Here is a 19,502-nt window from a genome sequence, read left to right on the forward strand (position 1 = left end):
ACACCAATAAACCCATCTGTTTTAAAAAATGAATTTGGAAAATGTCAACCAATCATCAAGCCAGCAACTAAAAGCAATTTTTTAAACAATGTTTTGGTTCGTTATTAAATACTAGTTAGCTAGCTGGCTAGCCAGTTCAAATAATGACCAGAGGGTAGCTGACAATGTCTTAACTTTAGCATATTTATATTCATTATTACAAGAAAGTAAACCCAACAACATTATTATTTGCAAGGTAATGGCGAGTTTACAGAAAATCCCTTACGGCCACAGTGTGACAAAATAAAAGTAGCTCATTCTATCTGATCATTTTAGAACTGTAGCAGTCCGGTAACCACGATAATGGACGTTGCGACAGTCGCAGAGACTTTTTTCATGTCAGTGCTACAAGGAAACTGACAGTCACAGCGACAATCTACAGACATTCCACCAGAGTATAAATTAAATGTTGTTTTGACCAGCGACACTTATCGCATTGTAATTGTCTACAGGCGTGTCGTTAAACTGGCCTTTCATAATAACAATGACAAGTTTGATGTCGGAAGACAATGTAATGTTCATGATGTCGCTACGACAATTGTCTACAGACATGTCGATAGACAGACTGTAAACCAGCCATAAGAAGCAGGTGCTGTGGCTGGCCAAACAATGACCTGTGGAACCATTAGCAGTAGGAAGGGGGTCAATCAAGGTTTGTGCTCTGAGTTGAATTTGTGGCTATCCCAACCACCTCTGCCACCCTGTCAAATCTCTGCTGCAACAATTTACTCGTAACTTAATTGCCTACTCTAATTGTGTGTTAGTTATTTGTCCCTCCCTTGTAGTGTAGCATGGTAGCTCAGATAAGAACAGGCTCTTTTAATTGTGATTTAGGAGAGAGAGAGAGAGATGGTTTAGGAACAGCATGTCCCACTCAAATTAGAAAATACTTTTTTTGTTGGCGGGTGTGGTGTTAGATTAGAATTAAAGGCATACGAGACAGCAAAACATAATACCAGTGCTTCGTAAGCATGGTGTGGAGCCTGTTCTCATAAAGATCTGAAACGTAGTAGTGTGTACTGCATTTCCCTGTACTCCCATCCTACCCATGACCACCACCCAAAAACACATTCTCTGCACAACCAGAATTTGCATAATTCATTTTATTTATTATTTTTATTGTTTGGCTAAATTGGTTGTTTTTTGTTGAAGTGAACATCCTGTAAAGTCAAGCCTGAAGCCCTTAGCTGAGTTGTTTCCTCTTCGCTGAAAAGGTGAGGGTTGGAGGAGAGAAGTAGAGCAGGGCTTTCTCTCTCTCTCACATTCTCTCTCTCTCTCACACACATTCTCTCTCTCTCTCACACACATTCTCTCTTTCTCTCACTCTCACATTCTCTCTCTCACTTACAGTATTCCAGCTCAACCTTTTATTTATTGTTTTAACAGAGTGAACCTTACAGTATATTTACACATCATACCCACTGTATAACAATTACCATGTAGATAGCGCAAGGAGGATTAAACTGAAGCGTTTGTTTTTTCGCATTCATATTTTTTGCAGTCTTCAAACTTTTTTCCCTTTAACCCCCCCTGACCCACTCTATCATCTCATGCTGGGTTTGTAATGAGCTTGTCATTGGCGTCATCATTGTCACCATCTTCATCATAATCTCAATTTATAGTACTCTTTTCAATAAATTCCTCTTAGACAACAGCTGTACAATCGTACACAGTGTTTGACTTGTATATATATTTTAGGGAATATATTAGTTAAACCTAAAATAACAGAAAACAAATCCAAAATAAAAAATGATCAATATCCCAATTAACAAAATCATGCATGTTTTAATGTTTCTGTCAATAAAACCAACATTTATTGATGGGATCTGTTTTTATTTACACTAAAATTGGCACTGTTTTTGATGTCTTTGTTGCTGGAAACTGGAATGATCTTAGAGAACACCATCCACTCTATGGAGTGTAACACTCTCCTGGCAGGTCAGAGACCTGCTCTAAGGGGCAGGTTTGACAAAAGTACATTTAAAAAATAAAAAAAAATAACTGAAAACAAAATGAAGAGGGACAACAGATAACCTTGAAGAGCCATTTAGCCCTCAAGAAATGAGATACAGTGTGTGTAGAAAATACCCTTTACTTCAGCTTTCAACTGTGGCAGTTTTCTCCTTTGGATAGAAACCCTGTGACATAAGTCATGTCCTCCAACTATTTTCCCAGGACACCTGTGACTCACCATCTCCCTATACCTTGCCAGGTAAACCCGCTGTCCAGCTTTTTAGGGGAAAATCCACAGGAATTTATTGATTTTCGCAAAGCAGCATTAATTGACTGAGGCAAATCAAACAACCTAAAATGACAAACGTAACTCTGAAACTGCCAGTCAAGAACTCCTGCTCAATACCAGGTTTGGCAGGCAGAGGGTAGGGGTTGTCTTCAGTTTCCATTGTTTCCACGCCAAACAAGTGCTTGACAGTTGATCCCAAGTCCTTGTCTGTGAGCAAACATAAGCATGTGTGTGTGTGTGTGTGTGTGTGTGTGTGTGTGTGTGTCTACATACTCATATATTCAGTGCAAACACATTTATGCTGACCTTGGGTAAATCCCATCTTGACCTTTGACCCTCAACTCTAATATTTCAAGCAGATCAGCTGATCCTATAGCCGTCCCTGACAATCCCAACCCCCTTGCTCCACCTTGCAGGTTCTCTTTTTCCTACACTTCCTCAAAGAGACTGACAGACAGGCTTTGTGTGTAACAGGCCTGGTAGCGAATGGGTCTACTGCTGCCATGCAGCCCTCTCTCCCCTCCCCACCCTATCCCCAGTCCTAGCACAGCCCAATGTACTTGAGATTGTTCTGGATGATCACGTCTGTGACGGCGTCGAACACAAACTGGATGTTGCTGGTGTCTGTGGCGCAGGTGAAGTGCGAGTAAATCTCCTTGGTCTCCTTGTTGCGGTTGAGGTCCTCGAACTGCCGCTGCACGTAGACTGCCGCTTCCTCGTAGGTGTTCTGACCTCTGTAGTCGGCGAAGCACACAGTCAGAGGGATGCGCTTGATCTTCTCGGCCAACAGGTCCTTCTTGTTGAGGAAGAGGATGAGTGAGGTGTTGGTGAACCAGTTGTTGTTGCAGATGGAGTCAAACAGACGCAGGCTCTCTGCCATACGACTCTGTAGAGAGGAGGGATGGAAAGGGAGAGAGAAGAGGCAATCATGAGAAAATTGTTGTTCCCTCACATGAGACACACCCTATTGACATGTAAGAGAAAGAGGCTGACGTTGGGCTAAAGCTGAAGATGACGTTAAATTAGTCATTTTTAGTGATTGTGAGTATGATTTGCTGTAACTGCTAAATCTTCCAAAAAATAAAATATGTTTCCAAAAAACGAATTGAAAATGAGAACACAATTTGACCCTGTAGTGTAGATTAAAAAACTCCACTCGAGCAGCCAAAGGTGTGGTTCATATGTTGTGTAAACATGGGCTGGAGACTCGGTCAAAGACCTGCACTTGAACTCTCAACCCGGAAACAAACAGAGCAGGTCTTCTCTCTCACTTCAAGCTTAGCATGAGTAGAGAACTGTTACTGCCCACATGATGAGCACTAAATGAGTTACTGGAACTGTGCACAGTTAAAAAACACATCAAAGTCTTGTTTTTGAGGTCAGATGATGTACAGATGTACAGATAACCTTGCCCTCTCTGACGCAAGACAAATGGGTGAAATGAGTATGAAATGTAATACCGTTGATTTGAAATACGTTTCAGGGAATTTCCATGGTATTTTACACTGAACATAACCATGAACAGGAACAATTCTCAGTGTGTACAGATGGACTAAGCGACAGAATAAACTTGATAGGTTGAGTACATCTCATTAGCCCATCCCAGGCATGACATATTTACTCGACTTTTGAGCTTTAGCCATGGGAGCAACAGCATAGCCTGCCTGACATTGGCTTTGCCCAAAACACAACTTCACTGCCTGTTTTCTTTCTATGATTGCAAGATTGTGTTTTTGGAGGCATATTAAATTAAGCAATATACAATCTTGTGGTTGTTAGTTTTCTGCTACCAGACCAAGGCCCATTTGTTTGTGCTGCCTCGGAGATGTCAGCTGTGTATTAGCCAAACCCCTAGGATAAATGTTCTTTTCCTCCTAGGATGTTTTCCAAATTCATGAATGGGAGCCAGTTCTGTTCAAATGTGTAGCCATGAGGGCCACAGTCATAACTGTCAAGATCACATGCTCCCAAAAATGCAATTTGTTGTGAAGGTTTGAGTTTCAAACCTCTAAAACACATGAAATACAAAATGAAAAACCAAAGAGGACCGTAGACCTTTACACTTGTACCCATATACGTGTTGAAGATGGCAGATTTGGGCCCTGATAATCGCCTAAATTGGAATGCAGTGGCTGTACAGTAAAATGCAATAAATTACATCAGAGCTCATGCTCTGCACTTCACAGCGCTGTAGGATTTTGTCTGACAGCTGTTCTGAACATGAGCACCACACGAGACAAGTTGCCCCATCACTCCCGCTAATTGAACAACTTTTGGACATTTTTGTCATCTGAGTGAAGGAAATGCTGTAAATTAATGAGACGTTAAAGATTATAATAACTACTGCTTTGATGTCATACAACAGGCTAGTCTCAGATTAGACATAAACAAATATCCGGGACACTAGTATGATATGTTATGTTTGGTATGGCTACATAAGACAGAATTTAACTTAAGAAGAGAAACATGAACGTCTAACAACCCAAAGGTTGCGTGTTCCAATCTCATTACAGAGAGCTTTAGCATTTTATTTTTTTGTAACCTTACAACTACTTACTACTTTTTAGCTACCTCCAACTACTTAGCATGTTAGCTAACCCTTCCCTTTAACCTAACTCCTAAACTCAACCCTAACCTTACCCCCAACCCTAACCCCTAGCCTAGCTAATGTTAGCGTTAGCCATCTAGCTAACTTTAGCCACAATAAATTGGAATTCGTAGCATATCATTTGCGTATTGTAAATTCGTAAATACTGTACGAATTGCAATTCGTAACATACTCTATCATACGAATTGGAATTTGTAACATATCATACCAAATGGTTGATAGACATCCACAAATTAATACATACCATAACAAACATATCATACTAATTTGAGTGTCCTGGATTTTCGTTTACTATGTTATGTCTACCCCTGAGTCCAGATCGCAGTCATGCAAGCATGCCAAACACCCATGAGTCCAAATGTGCACTTGACATTTCCATATCATGAAACTAATGTCATATACAGTGTCAATGTTTATGATGACTTTTTTGATATACAGTTACAACATTAAATGGTGTCATAGCCTGGGTTGTTCTGAACACAATGAGCCTATGTTTGTCTGTTTTGAAGAAAATTTGTCTCAGAACGTGCACCTGAATGCACTCATGACTCCTTTCTATGCGCATCACAATTACGTTCCGTTTCTCTGAATTGCCTTGTGAAAGCCTAACACTATAACATCGTATTTTAGAATTTAGCTAGTCATGTTGGCAGTAGAACAAGCTTTCAAATTATGCTCACCTGACCCAGATTGCTAATTAATATTGGGACGTTTTTGGATTGTGTAAACAACAACAGTAATTGTGTGATGGTGGGGATACAGGTCTGTGTTCAAAACAACTAGAAGTGTGCTTGCTCTAGTTCCTCAGAGGCACAGTTAGGAGAGCTCAAAAAAGCACCTTATAGTTGAAGATTATTCTTCGTGCCATACAAGTGCATTGAAATGACTCAGGGACTGTGCACACTTTGGAGAGGAGTGTGGCCACTTGGAGACCTCAGTTAGTCTTCTCACTCAAACCCTTGTCATTTTTATGAAGTTTTATGAAGGTGGTTAACACGGTCAAGACCTTTCCTTCCTCTGGAGGCCGCCAAACTATATATGCATGCTATATATCTCACATCTGAGATGTTGCCTCACATGCTGGTCACAAGCAGGAGTTACTATCCTGAAACCAATTGAATCACTCTACAAACAAACACTTAAGATTTTTGATAACAAACCAAACAGTTACCACCATTGTCATATCATTTACAAACATAATTTATTTAGTCTGGATAGCTTTAAGCAGAATGTAGATGCAAGCCTTGTCTTTAAGATCCTGCATGGTCTTGCCCCTCCACCTCTATGCCGGTATATCATGCTCAAGGAAAGCACCTCCGGGATAACAATGGCAGTAACTAGAGGGGATTGTGTTGTCCCTTTTCAACACAGTAAAATCGGCCTTCTCTGTTAGAGCTACAATATACTGGAATGCAATGCCCATAGACTTGAGAAGCTGCACTGATTATTGTACTTTTACATTTAAATTGAAAACATGGTTAAAATCTATCCAAACCTGTACACAATCAGTCTTGTGTCAGGTCAACTGTTGTGTCCTGACCTTTGGTCTAATAATTTCCCAATAATCTCCAAACTGTTCCCTTTCAATTGCTACCATGGTTATGCATATGCTTTTCATATTTCTTCTGTAAGAAACATTTCAATTTAGCCCTATCCATATACAGTAGGCCAATTCCCATGCGTGTAAAAAGTTAACAGCTCCCTAAATCACTGTCATACTGAAATATATATTCATATATTACTGGGGAGAGGAGTTGTTATATATCAAAGAAGAACAAGGAAACAGTTGTTGGTCATGCAGTGAATCATAGTTTGAGCACAGGGGAGTGCTGGGCAGTTGGTGAAGCCAAATGTGAAAAGAACAGTCTGACTGACATCAGTACAGATGCAGCAAGTAGAGCTCTGTCAAGCATGAGGCTTTTCCCAAGATGTACAATATCTATGAGATTAACAAAAATCTGTGACCTGATAGATTTCATATTCCATGAAAAGTCCCCGGTACTAAAATGATTAATACTAGACATACTGCAAGAGAGTGTGTGTGTGTGTGTGTGTGTGTGTGTGTGTGTGTGTGTGTGTGTGTGTGTGTGTGTGTGTGTGTGTGTGTGTGTGTGTGCGTGCGTGCGTGCGTGCGTGCGTGCGTGCGTGCGTGCGTGCGTGCGTGCGTGCGTGTGTGTAAGAGAGAGAGATATGGGAGGCTGCAGGCATGTGGTGTGAATCCAGTAGCTTGTGACTGAGTGAGGAGTTCAGTTTGAAGACTGGACGGCTGTTTAAAAGGTTACACAAAACATCATGGTGCTCTGAGCAAATCACAAGATATGCTCAGAGAGAGATTGAAGGAGAGAGAGAAAGAGAGAGCGATGGGAGGAGAGAGAGCGATAGGTGGGCAAGTGCAATTAAACATAGTTTATAAAGTCTCTGTCTCATTTACTTGAACTATAAAACATCCACACTTATTTGTTGTTGCGTACAATATGTAGTGTTTTGCAATGTTAAACAAGGGACTAGGCAAATTAACTCATTTGTATACTGTAAATTCTATGTTCTATAGAAGTTCTAGGAACCAAACATATGAATATACAGACTTGTTATGGATCCGGTGCCGTGGCGCGAGACGCAAGCCTCTTTTCTCTGGCATAAGTAGGCATCCTTAGGGACTGAGCTTAGGACCCTAAGCAGTGTACACTAAATAAGGTCAGAGCCAGAGGCTCCCCCTCCATTTGTTCTCAGGGTGTCTACACCAGAACCCTGCTGCATGGAGAGGAAGGCAGCAGCCCACCCACTGTGCTTTGGGACTCTCTACACTCCTTACCTGTTCACTCCGTCATCGTTAGAGTTACAGAGGGAGAGAGGAGGGAAGAGGGGAAGGAGGAGTAGATACTAGGGTAGCAGCACACAGCAGGAAGCTCCCCCTCCCCTAGACCCTGAACACACCATCCCTCCCCGTGGCCTATGGGCAGAGCCCCCCTCACCATCCCACCCCGTGGCCAACCGGCAGAGCCCCCCCTCTCCCTGAGCACTCTAGACACACAGGCCTTAATTAAGATGAAGTATTAATGAGGAGGTTCAATCCTGTGTTAATGCTTTGTTTCAAGTAAATACAAATCTCTGGAGTGAGTGAGGAGCCACCCCTACATAATTCAATTAAGGTTCGATTCGAATGGCACTACCTTATATACTGAAGAAACATATAAACTCAACAAGCAACAATTTCCATGATTTTACTGAGTTACAGTTCGGAAATCAATCAATTGAAATAAATTCATTAGGCCCTAATCTATGGATTCCCTAAAAACTTGAGACATCTGTGGCATTGTGTTGTGTGACAAAACTGCACATTTTAGAGTGGCCTTTTATTGTTCCCAGCGCAAGGTGCACCTGTGTAAGGATCATGCCATTTAATCAACTTCTTGATATGCCAGGCCTGTCAGGTGGATGGATTATCTTGTCAAAGGAGAAATGCTCAAAAACAGGGATGTAAACAATGAGAGAAATACGCTTTTTGTGCGTATGGAAACTGTCTGGGATCTTTTATTTCAGCTCATGGAACATGGGACCAACACTTTACATGTTGAGTTTATATTTTGCTTTATTTTTTAAGTCTATTTTCTACATTGTAGAATAATAGTGAAGACATCTAAACTTTGAAATAACACATGTGGAAAAAACACATATGATAAAAATACAAATAACAAAATAACACATGGAATCATGTAGTAACCAAAAAAGTGTTAAACAAATCACAATAGATTTTAGATTCTTCAAAGTAGCCACCCTTTATAAAGAAAACCCCTTGAATGAGTAGGTGTGTCCAAACTTTTGATTGGTACTGTATATCCACTGTACATTAAGGCATGGGACACAAATAATACAATTGCCTCAAGAATATCATACACAACGTTTTCCATTATTATTTTTCATTATAATTGCCAGAGCCTCAAAAATAGGTATCTCTATATACACTACATGTTTATTTTAATCAAGGTATCGTTCTCTCCCTGCTTTGTAAATGCTACCTGAATATTTTGAGCTGGCATTACCTCACATTTTTTCACCCGATGCTCTGTAGCTGTCTTAGTGCTTGTTACTCCACCCCACCCCTCTCTCCTCTCTCTGTGTCTGTACGCTGTGCTGCTGCTCACTGCAGCCTCCTTCAATCTCTGGGCTCTGCAAGATTCAATTAAATGTGCAGCCTATAAACAACATTTCATTCCAAGATAAATTCAATTCAAGAAGCTTCCATGATTAATTTGAATGGATTCAACATTTTACTGTGATGGATTTCCCCAATACACCCCCATACCATAACAATTGTGATTTACAATGTATACATTCCTCAAGGACCCTAAAGTCGAAAGTGTCTATCATAGTCCATAACGTGTATGCCTACACACACCAGTGTTCTACAATATTGCACCGTTGGCATTCAAACTTTTGGAATTCTCAGCGCAGCTCAAGCAATTTCTCCAACTGCCAACACATTCAAATGAATATAGAGTACGCGTTCCAGAGTCGAGGTTGGTTTACTGCAAGATGCACATTCGATGGTGGTCTGAGTGCTATGTCACAATGGGACGCCGGACTGTCGCGTCTCAGTGTCTGTGGACTATGATTTATGCTTTACTCTCACAGCAGCCTGGTCTCATAGACAAGACTTAACATAGCAAATGTAAATTCAGGACACCCAAATTAGTATGATGTGTTATGTCTGGTATGGTAACATAAGGCATGTGGTTAGTTAAGGCAGTGGTTGGTCGGGGTGGATGGGTGGTCGTATAACGCAAATGTCTAGCAACCTAAATGTTGCGAGTTTGAATCTCATCACGGGAAACTTTAGCATTTTTTGCTAATTAGCCATTTTTCAACTACTTACTACTTTTTAGCTACTTTGCAACCACTTAACATGTTAGCTAACCCTTCCCTAACCCTAACTTTAACCCTTAACCTAACTCAAAAACTTAACCCTAACCCCTTAACCCTAACACCTAGCTAGAATTCATAACATGCAGTGCATGACCAAAAGTATGTGAACACCTGCTCGTTGCCACAAGAGCATTATTGAGATCTTAAACTCTGATGTTAAATTCTGTTTAAACACCGCATAGTTGGTGAGTGTTTCAGTAGCTAACCCAAGAATGATCCTACTCTGTCATCCTATCTGCTGTGAAACCCAGTTTCCAATAAGACACAATTCCCCATTCATTAACATGAAATTCTATTAGCTTAACTTTGTCAATTATGACTTTCATATTAACAGCGTGAGAAAGTATGCTTACGCTTGTTAGGAGATTTTAGAAGTGTAGAACGTGTGGTCCTATTTTGGATCCTCTGGAGTCACGGGACACTTTAATTTAACACCTCTACTATATCTATGGGGCTTAGAGTGCAATCACATGTCACTGTAGCACCTCTGTGAAATGTATCTCCACTGTACACCACTCCAACCAGAAATCACTTGTACTTTGTTTTCTCCTCACATACACACAGTACACACTACCGCATATAAACATTTATTCGCTTACAGTACACGCACGCACGCACGCAGAACACACACATGTGGATGCACGCGCACACACACCCTCCCTAAGTCACAGCTCACTGTCAACAGCCCAGGATTATTAGGAGCATTTGACTCGTCTGTTACTAGGCAACTGAAGCCATGGCAACCAATTCATTATGAAGACAGGGATGGGACAGGAAAAATGCATCAGGGAATGGGTGGGTGGGGAAAGAATTGCAAGACTTTGATTTTTCCTCACAAAGACAGCCATCCTCTCTAAAATCCCTGTGTAGCATGTCCTACCAGTGATCCAGTACGACACTCCATATGATGGAATAAGAGAGAGCCGAGTCTCTTTTCCTAGTTCTATGGTTACAGTACTCTTGATTCTGCCCATTCATTTCCTGCTGGTTTCTCAGGTGGTGATGTAATTCAGCCTTCTATTCCATGTTAGTATATCATAAGCTGAGGTCATCATGTGTTCCCCTAGACTCCTGTATTTTTTTACATTTGACATTTAACAGCCAATTGCGCATGTTAAAACAGATTTAAGAGTTTAAGTTTAAGGCCACCATTGCAACTGAGTCCATTTTGTTATAGAGCATGGCTGAATGATGACTGTGGTTAGTGAGTTATGGAGGTTGTACTATAGGGCCGTACGATCTCCATTAATTAAGTCATTGTAGATCCAGAGCTTTTTCTCAGTGTAAAAACCTCAGCACTCTTCTCCCAGTTCTGCTACACTCTCTAGGAAGCTTTATCTTGCTCCTTTGTGTCCTTCCCTTTCCCTATCTCTCACCTAATCAGTCCGGGTTTCAAATACATGTGTATTTGATTATTTGTTGTATAAAATAGCCTACTCCTTGAAAGTAAAACCTAAACCATAAAACATACTGACACAAATCTGTCTCAGACAGTCCATCAAGCATATACACAAAAAAGAGTACCTAAAATATATTAATGTTTAAGACTAAATTATTCAGGCCCTCTCTGATCCCCCCCTTTCTGTTGTCATGCATGAGAGTCGAGAGAGAGAGAGAGAGAGAGAGGAGAGAGAGAACTCCATTTGAGACTGAGTGGCATCAAGTTGAGAGCTCATTGAGTAATCTAATTCAGAGGCTCACCACAGCCCCTTTCTCCATGTCTCCCTCCCTGCCTCTCTGATTCCCTCTCTGACTCCATGCCTCTCTGATTCCCTCTCTGACTCCATGCCTCTCTGATTCCTTCTCTGACTCCATGCCTCTGATTCCCTCTCTGACTCCATGCCTCTGATTCCCTCTCTGACTCCATGCCTCTCCGATTCCTTCTCTGACTCCATGACTCTCTGATTTCTTCTCTGACTCCATGCCTCTCTGATTCCTTCTCTGACTCCGTGCCTCTCTGATTCCTTCTCTGACTCCGTGCCTCTCTGATTCCTTCTCTGACTCCGTGCCTCTCTGATTCCTTCTCTGACTCCGTGCCTCTCTGATTCCTTCTCTGACTCCGTGCCTCTCTGATTCCTTCTCGGACTCCTTGCCTCTCTGATTCCTTCTCTGACTCCATGACTCTCTGATTTCTTCTCTGACTCCATGCCTCTCTGATTCCTTCTCTGACTCCATGCCTCTCTGATTCCTTCTCTGACTCCGTGCCTCTCTGATTCCTTCTCTGACTCCGTGCCTCTCTGATTCCTTCTCTGACTCCGTGCCTCTCTGATTCCTTCTCTGACTCCATACCTCTCTGATTCCATCTCTGACTCCCGTCCTCTCTGATTCCGTCTCTGACTCCGTGCCTCTCTGATTCCATCTCTGACTCCCGTCCCCTCTGATTCCTTCTCTGACTCCCGTCCTCTCTGATTCCGTCTCTGACTCCGTGCCTCTCTGATTCCATCTCTGACTCCCGTCCTCTCTGATTCCTTCTCTGACTCCATGCCTCTCTGATTCCTTCTCTGACTCCGTGCCTCTCTGATTCCATCTCTGACTCCCGTCCTCTCTGATTCCTTCTCTGACTCCATACCTCTCTGATTCCATCTCTGACTCCCGTCCTCTCTGATTCCGTCTCTGACTCCATGCCTCCCTGATTCCCTCTGAATCCCTGCCTCTCTGATTCCTTCTCTGAATCCCTGCCTCTCTGATTCCCTCTCTGACTCCCTGCCTGTCTCCCTGTCTTCAGATGCATTCTCATCTTCCTCCGAGGATTTAAGAGACACATTGAGACATAATACTACATTGAGTCAGACACTAATACTTCTAGAGCTGTTTTTGTCATTTCTAACATAGTATGTGCTTGAAGGCTTGAAATACACCAGAACTTAGTTTGCACCAGAAACAAATGTTTCTATAAACAGAATACTTCATATAACGCTGATTGGGGCACTAGGCCACTGTGTAGGCCACTGTGTAGGCCACTGTGTAGGCCACTGTGTAGGCCACTGTGTAGGCCACTGTGTAGGCCACTGTGTAGGCCACTGTGTAGGCCACTGTGTAGGCCACTGTGTAGGCCACTGTGTAGGCCACTGTGTACGCCTATTACATAGCATCTAATTAACAATGAAATATTATTCATGGTCATCACTCAAGCCTTCATACCACTTTGGGTTGAAAAAGCCTCTTGCAATAATGGGGAAAGCTGTGGAAACTGTTCCAACAGACATTTCACTAATAAGGGCCCAAATCAGCCGTGGCTGCCAACCACACCCAGAGTTCAGAAATAATGTCCAGACAAGGGGAGGAAAAGGGTGGGGCCTCTGATTTCCTCCAAACAATCCCCTTTTTTTCCTTCTCCATTCCTCACTTCCTCTCCTTCTCTCTCTTCACCCCCCTCTCAGTCAATTGTTTGTGCACCTGTGACGTCCTACTGCTGAACAGTGCCATCTCAAGCTGCTAATTCTCACAGGTACACCCTCACACCTTACACTATGAACTCAATTTACACCTAACTGCAATATCCTCTCAAGAAGGTATTTATAACTCGCTAAAAAGGGCAGCCGGTAGCTTTAAGAGCGTTGGGCCAGTAACTGAAAGGACGCTGGTTTGAATCCCGGGGCAGAGTGGGTGAAAAATCTGCCCTTGATCAAGGCAATTGAGCCTGTGAGTCGCTCTGGATAAGATGACTAAAATGTAAATAATTGATTTCATGTACTAAATCAGCGAGTGCCTAATATATCTGGTCTTATTTATGTTATATGTGAATTATCAGGCCACAGGAAGGTATATACACTACCGATCAAAAGTTTTGGAACATCTACTTATTCAAGGGTTTTTCTTTATTTTTACTATTTTCTACATTGTAGAATAATAGTGAAGACATCAAACCTATGGAATAACACATATGAAATTATGTAGTCACCAGAAAAGTGATTCTTCAAATAGCCTTGATGACAGCTTTGCACACGCTTGTCATTCTCTCAACCAGCTTCACCTGGAATGCTTTTCCAACAGTCTTGAAGGAGTTACCACATATGCTGAGCAATTGTTGGCTGCTTTTCCTTCACTCTGTGGTCTGACTCATCCTTAGATGCAGGAAATGCAGAAGGTTGTAAAGAGCGGTATCGAGTAGTGTTGACGCAGCAGAGATAATATCAGGCTCGTGCTCTTGCATGTGTTATCTGCTCCTAATGCTTCTCACAAAAGGTAGCCCTTTTCTTGTGCAAATAAATACAACTAAAAATAAATACACTTTTAGCCCTCTATCTAGGAATAGTCTTCCCTTTTCATGCTTTCATGGGGTAAAGCTATCATATCCACACAGAATGTCAGATACAGTATATTCCTCATTGAAGGGTTAGTTAGGGTTTGTCACTTGATCATTTACCTGTTTTTAACTCCAACATTTTGAGGACACATGCTAGAGGTCGACTTGGGCCCCTGCCATTTTAAGTCACATGATGTCTATTAAACTCTGCAGAAATGAGTAGTGTGGCCCTAGATGTAATGCACCCTGAGAAGTGTGAAAAGGAGAACACCACAGTGCCATATCTAACAGCAGGCCCCAAGGGTGTGATGACAGAGTGTGGACAGGAACTGGCTGGTTGTGTAATGGCTAATGTTGCATGTGTTGCCCAATGGCTTCCCTTACCGTCTGGTTGTCCTCGTATAGCTTGAGGTCATAGCCACTTAGCTCCACACAGAAAATGATGGCGGTCACGCCCTCAAAGCAATGGATCCACTTCTTCCTCTCCGAGCGCTGCCCCCCCACGTCCACCATCTTGAAGGTGAGCTCCTTGAAGGTGAACTTGTTCTCCACGATGCCCGTGGTCATGTCGCGGGAGCACAGGATGTCCTCCACGGTGGGGATGAACTCGTTGGAGGAGATGCGGTCCAGGTCGTTCAGATAGTAGGCAGTGTTATCCTCCAGGTGGTACTCGTTGGAGCGGCAGAAGCACTCCTGCACGCCTGAGTCGGCCCACAGGCGCTTCATGACCCCCTGCAGCTCCTCTGTGATCTCCCCTTTGCTCTCGGCCGGCCCGGTTAGGGCGAAGAGCTGAACGGCGTCATAGGCGCGGTCGGGGTTGTGGAAGTCGATCTTGAGCGTGGCCAGGGCACGGATGATGCGTGTGAGCGAGTCGATGGCGTTGTAAAGGATGAGGGGCTTGTACTCCTTGCAGGCGTCCAGATTGAAGCCTCCACTGTGGATGATCTTCATCTGCTTGACGATGGTGCTCTTGCCAGAGTTGCTGGTGCCCAGCAGAAGGAGCTTGATCTCACGCCGCTGCCGCTGGCTCTCCGAGCGCAGGTGGCGGTCGATCCGCCGGGAGCGCCGCGCCGCCTCCTTCTCCTCCGAACTCTGCCGGCAACCCATGGTCGTCTGCCACGCGGTGAACACCGAGGAAAACGTGGTGATCACAGAGGAGAACGTGCTGGGTGGCAAAAGGGGGCGCGTCCGGGGTCAAACTAAAATAATCTGGAAGATCAAAAGGAACAGAGATAAGAGAGTAACGAAGAGAGGGATGGATGTCAGAGCAGGAATAGGATTACGTTTGAATCTTCAAAGCTGCAGGGGCTTGATGGGAAGCAAGAGAGACACCTTCCACTCAGAGCAAACAGAGGGAAACGAGAACCATAGAGCAGGAATGACTCAGGAATATTTCATTCTCCTCGTGATCTAGAGGCTGTGCGTTGGTCCTCTGTGGGTTCATCCCAGGATTTGGGACTGGCGTTGGCACAGAGCTCTACCAGGACATGGTGGGATGTCCACACAGAGCCTGGAGCTGGGGTTTGGGTTGGACTGCCTAATTCCACAGGTGCTGGGGGTCATATCAGGGGTCACCCCCTGAGGAAACTTACGGAGCAGGAATGGGGATGGAGGTGTTAGTGAAGACAGTGTTCGGGGATGATGTGTAGGTGCAGCAAATCCCCCTCGCTCTCCTCCCTCATGGCTCTCACGTCACCACTCCCTATCTTGGTGACAGCAGTCATCCAGGGCAGTCCTTCACGCCTTGTCTGCCTCCTCTCTGGGCTATATTCTGCTCCGTTTCCTCCTCGCAGTGGTGCGTCTCAGGAAACTGAAGGTCCCCGTTTCTGCCAACAAAAGAGGGAGAGGAGAGACATGATCAATGAACACAGTCATGATGAATCAGAGCATAGGAGCCCGAGAGGAAACCGAGAAGTGGAGTTGAGCTGCTTCATTGATGTCTCACAAAACACACAAAATGCAGATACTAAAATACACACTCAAACAAACATGTAGAGAGAGACACACACAAGGGACACAAAATATCATACCCCCAAAACTGACAGTGTATTTCCACTACAATGCATGTGGAGCACACAGCACCCGTTCTCTTGGTCAAAGCCCAGACCTGTATCTCAGATCCTCAGCTGTGTCGCCATACTGTCCCTCCCAGTGCTCACTTCCTCTTTACTGTTTCTTTCTAACAGGCATTTCTCCTATCTCCATCTGCAGCCCTGTGTTACCATAGACCTAGTCTGAGCTGAGTCATATACAAGAAAACACACACACACATACACACAAACACGCATCCCCACACACAAAAGCAAACCCAAAAGATATCCAGGGTGTGAAACGGAAACTCCCCCTAGCCGCTCTCCCCTCACTTCGCCCCTGGACTCTCCCGCTCTCCTGTCTACCTAAGGCTCTGCAAGCTGATGTCATGTGTGCTGTTTATTTACTATCACAGTGGAAATAACTGCCTCAAGCCGACAGGTGCCTCTCACTGTTTCATTCCACTGCAAAGCCTGATCTCTGCCTCAACCTCCAATTTGTGATCCTGCAGGTGCATGGTTCAAAACTGTTAGGAAAAAAATCACAGCTTTGGATATTAAGCAGAAAACAAACAGATTGCCTTACAAAAATACTGTCTACAAAAATGCTGAAAACATTTTCTACCATGTGAATTTTTATGAATTATTAACATTTTCTTACGTCATATAATCACCGTGTGAATACACTGCATTTAATGTGTTGGAATACTGCAGGTAGTCTGGCACAAAATGATTGGCGCCCTTGATAGAGATGAGCAAAAAAATACTGTATCAAATAAATAATAACGACTCTGAGTGAACCAAACACAAGGAACATTTGCTCTTTCCATGACTTAGACTGACCAGGTGACAGCTATGATCCCTTTTTGATGTCACTTATTAAATCCACTTCACTCAGTGTAGATGAAGGGGAGGAAACCTGTTAAGTAAGGATTTTTAAGCCTTAAGACAATTGAGGCATGGATTGTGTATGTGTGCCATTCAGAGGGTGAATGGGAAAGACAAAAGATGCAAGTGCCTTTGAACGGGGTATGGTAGTAGGTGCCAGGCGCACCGGTTTGTGTTAAGAACTGTAATGCTGCTGAGTTTTTCACACTCAACAGTTTCCCGTGTGTATCAACAATGCTCCACCACCCAAAGGACATCCAGCCAATTTGACATAACTGTGGGAAGCATTGGAGTCAACATGGGCCAGCATCCCTGTGGAACGCTTTCAACACTTTGTAGAGTCCCTGCCCCGACGAATTGAGGCTGTTCTGAGGGCAAAATGGGGTGCAACTTAATATTAGGAAACCATTCCTAATGTTTTCCACAGTTGTGTCAAGTTGGCTGAATGTCCTTTGGGTGATAGACCCTTCTTGATACACACGGGAAACTGTTGAGCGTGAGAAACCCAGCAGCGCTGCAGTTCTTGACACACATACCCCGCTTAAATACGCTTAAATATTTTGTCTTGTTATTTATTTTATACAGTCTTTTTTGCTAATCAGAACCAAGGGGTGCCAATAATTTTGGACCTGACTGTATATTACAGTGAATGGACTGCATTCTGAGCTCGGACTCTGGGACTCTAGGACTCTAGGACTCTGGGACTCTGGGACTCTGATAAATAGATGCACATTGTGACAGGACAGACCGTATGCTATTGGTTGTGTAACAAATGTGAAATCACGCTGTGGCCTAGTTTTGTTGGCCAGACTACACTCTTCAGACCTGTCACACACAGAGAGAGAGACAGACAGACGAGGAGAGACAGAGAGAGAGTCAGAGACCGAGAGAGAGAGAGAGCATTCCCCAAAGTTAGTGAGATCCACTCTTAGAAAGACTCGGAGGACTGTCTGACACAGCAGAAGCACCACACAACGCAAACAGGAAAGACAGTATTATTCTTCTGCCTCAGGCACCTGATTGCCCAAGCTCTCAAAATGGCGGAGCCAGCCAAACCAGTTAGAAAGCTGCACATCACTGATTTTCAGAGGCCATAAAAGGAGTTATTACAACGAACGGTGCATGAGCTCATTTCAATGTGCAATTTCAGCGTTCTTCAGCATTGCCATACTGCCTCAGAGGTAATGCTTCTTTAGATAATTGCTGAGGAGGTGGTGGGATGTGTATTCCTTCATGATTACGCAACAATATCCCCACATTTAACGCAGGCTCTTGTGAATGATGTTACCCATTTCCCTCTCTGAATGTACAGACTGTCGTACACTTAATGGTGGGTTTATTTGTTCTGTTAGATTAGATAGATTGACGGTTTAGGTATTAGTTGAATGGCGAACAAGCATGGTATTTGTCTTTTGGTGTTAACATTACACTTTTGCAAGCATTTAAAGGCAAACATGCAACTGAGCTAAATTATCAAAGCTGATGAAATGGGCAAATGATTTTGATCAGTTCAAGTATCACTCCCTGTCTCTGCATTTTGGCTTGTTTCCGTTGTTCAGTTGACCAGTTAATTCTACATGTAGGCCACTGACTTGATGGCATGACAAGGTATGCGTTATGTTAGTGTGGAAGCACAAACACCAGGGGCAAGATAAGGCCCGAGGTCGTTCGGCAGGCCTTCCACTCTGAACACTGCAGATAGTCAGGTATAATGGGCACAGTGGAGCGCCTCCTCTGCTTACGGAACTGCAGAACTGCTTGCACTCTTTCTCGTAAGGCACGTGCCAAGTGAGAGGGGGGCATATGGGGTTAGTATCACTTCACAAATATTATTTCAGGAAACTACCATACCCCACCCTTTTTGTGTCCAAATGAAACTGTACTTTTTGAAACCGTGTAACTGGATGCACTTTAAACCTGGTTACCCAGAGCACACTTCACCAGTTCACTGAATCAAGGAGAGTAGTTGTGATGTGGAGAATAATGGCGTTGTGTGACGTAGTGAGGGCGTGTCCCTTTGAAGAGTACGCGAGAGGAGGGAGAGGGAGCGCGGAAGGGGCCGTGGAGAGAGGCCAGACCAGGCTCATGTTTAATGAGCACTGAGGTAATGTGATAGTCAGGGTGAGACCAGCTCTGTCACTCTCTCGCCTCTCCTTCACTACTTGTTGCACACGACACCAATGGCTTCCTCTCCTATTTCTAATTCGACCATGCCGAATTACAATATCTAATCATTATTAGAAATGAGCAGATGTACTACTGTCATGGTAGTGTAATGGGCTATTTCTGTCATGATAGTGGAAAGCACCAATTTGCCATCAGAGAAAAGTCAATCATTTTAGATTGGGAGGTGATGGTAATCCTCAGAGGGAAATAGAACATTCCTGGTTAACGGACAGAATGCACGCACAGGCCTTTATTACCTGCATGAACAATTAGTTCAAATATACATTATGTGCAAATTGTGTAAAACCTACACATGCATGGCATTGCATCAGCATGTGTTCAAATGGAAATCGAAAATGG

At 43.5% G+C, this 19,502-nt stretch overlaps 1 protein-coding gene across 3 annotated transcripts in view; it reads right to left on the reverse strand.

Moving 5' to 3' along the window:
* Positions 1–1,127: 1,127 nt before the first annotated feature.
* The window catches only part of gnaz (guanine nucleotide binding protein (G protein), alpha z polypeptide), a 42,482-nt gene continuing 24,107 nt past the window's right edge, over positions 1,128–19,502 (reverse strand). Inside the window, exons 2-4 of one of the 3 annotated variants that reach the window (XM_035776170.2) lie at positions 15,651–15,884; positions 14,443–15,267; positions 1,128–3,167 (exon numbers count right to left, since the gene is read on the reverse strand). In XM_035776170.2, the coding sequence (XP_035632063.2) occupies positions 2,823–3,167; positions 14,443–15,165 (1,068 nt within the window). In that variant the 5' untranslated portion in view covers positions 15,166–15,267; positions 15,651–15,884 and the 3' untranslated portion in view covers positions 1,128–2,822. Of the gene's footprint in view, positions 3,168–14,442; positions 15,885–16,088; positions 16,235–19,502 lie in introns of those variants that run through there. The other 2 variants (XM_035776172.2, XM_035776169.2) reach the window with 2 other exon arrangements.

This window comes from Oncorhynchus keta, chromosome 9 (assembly GCF_023373465.1).
Source record: "Oncorhynchus keta strain PuntledgeMale-10-30-2019 chromosome 9, Oket_V2, whole genome shotgun sequence".
NCBI classification, from domain to species: Eukaryota; Metazoa; Chordata; class Actinopteri; order Salmoniformes; family Salmonidae; genus Oncorhynchus; species Oncorhynchus keta.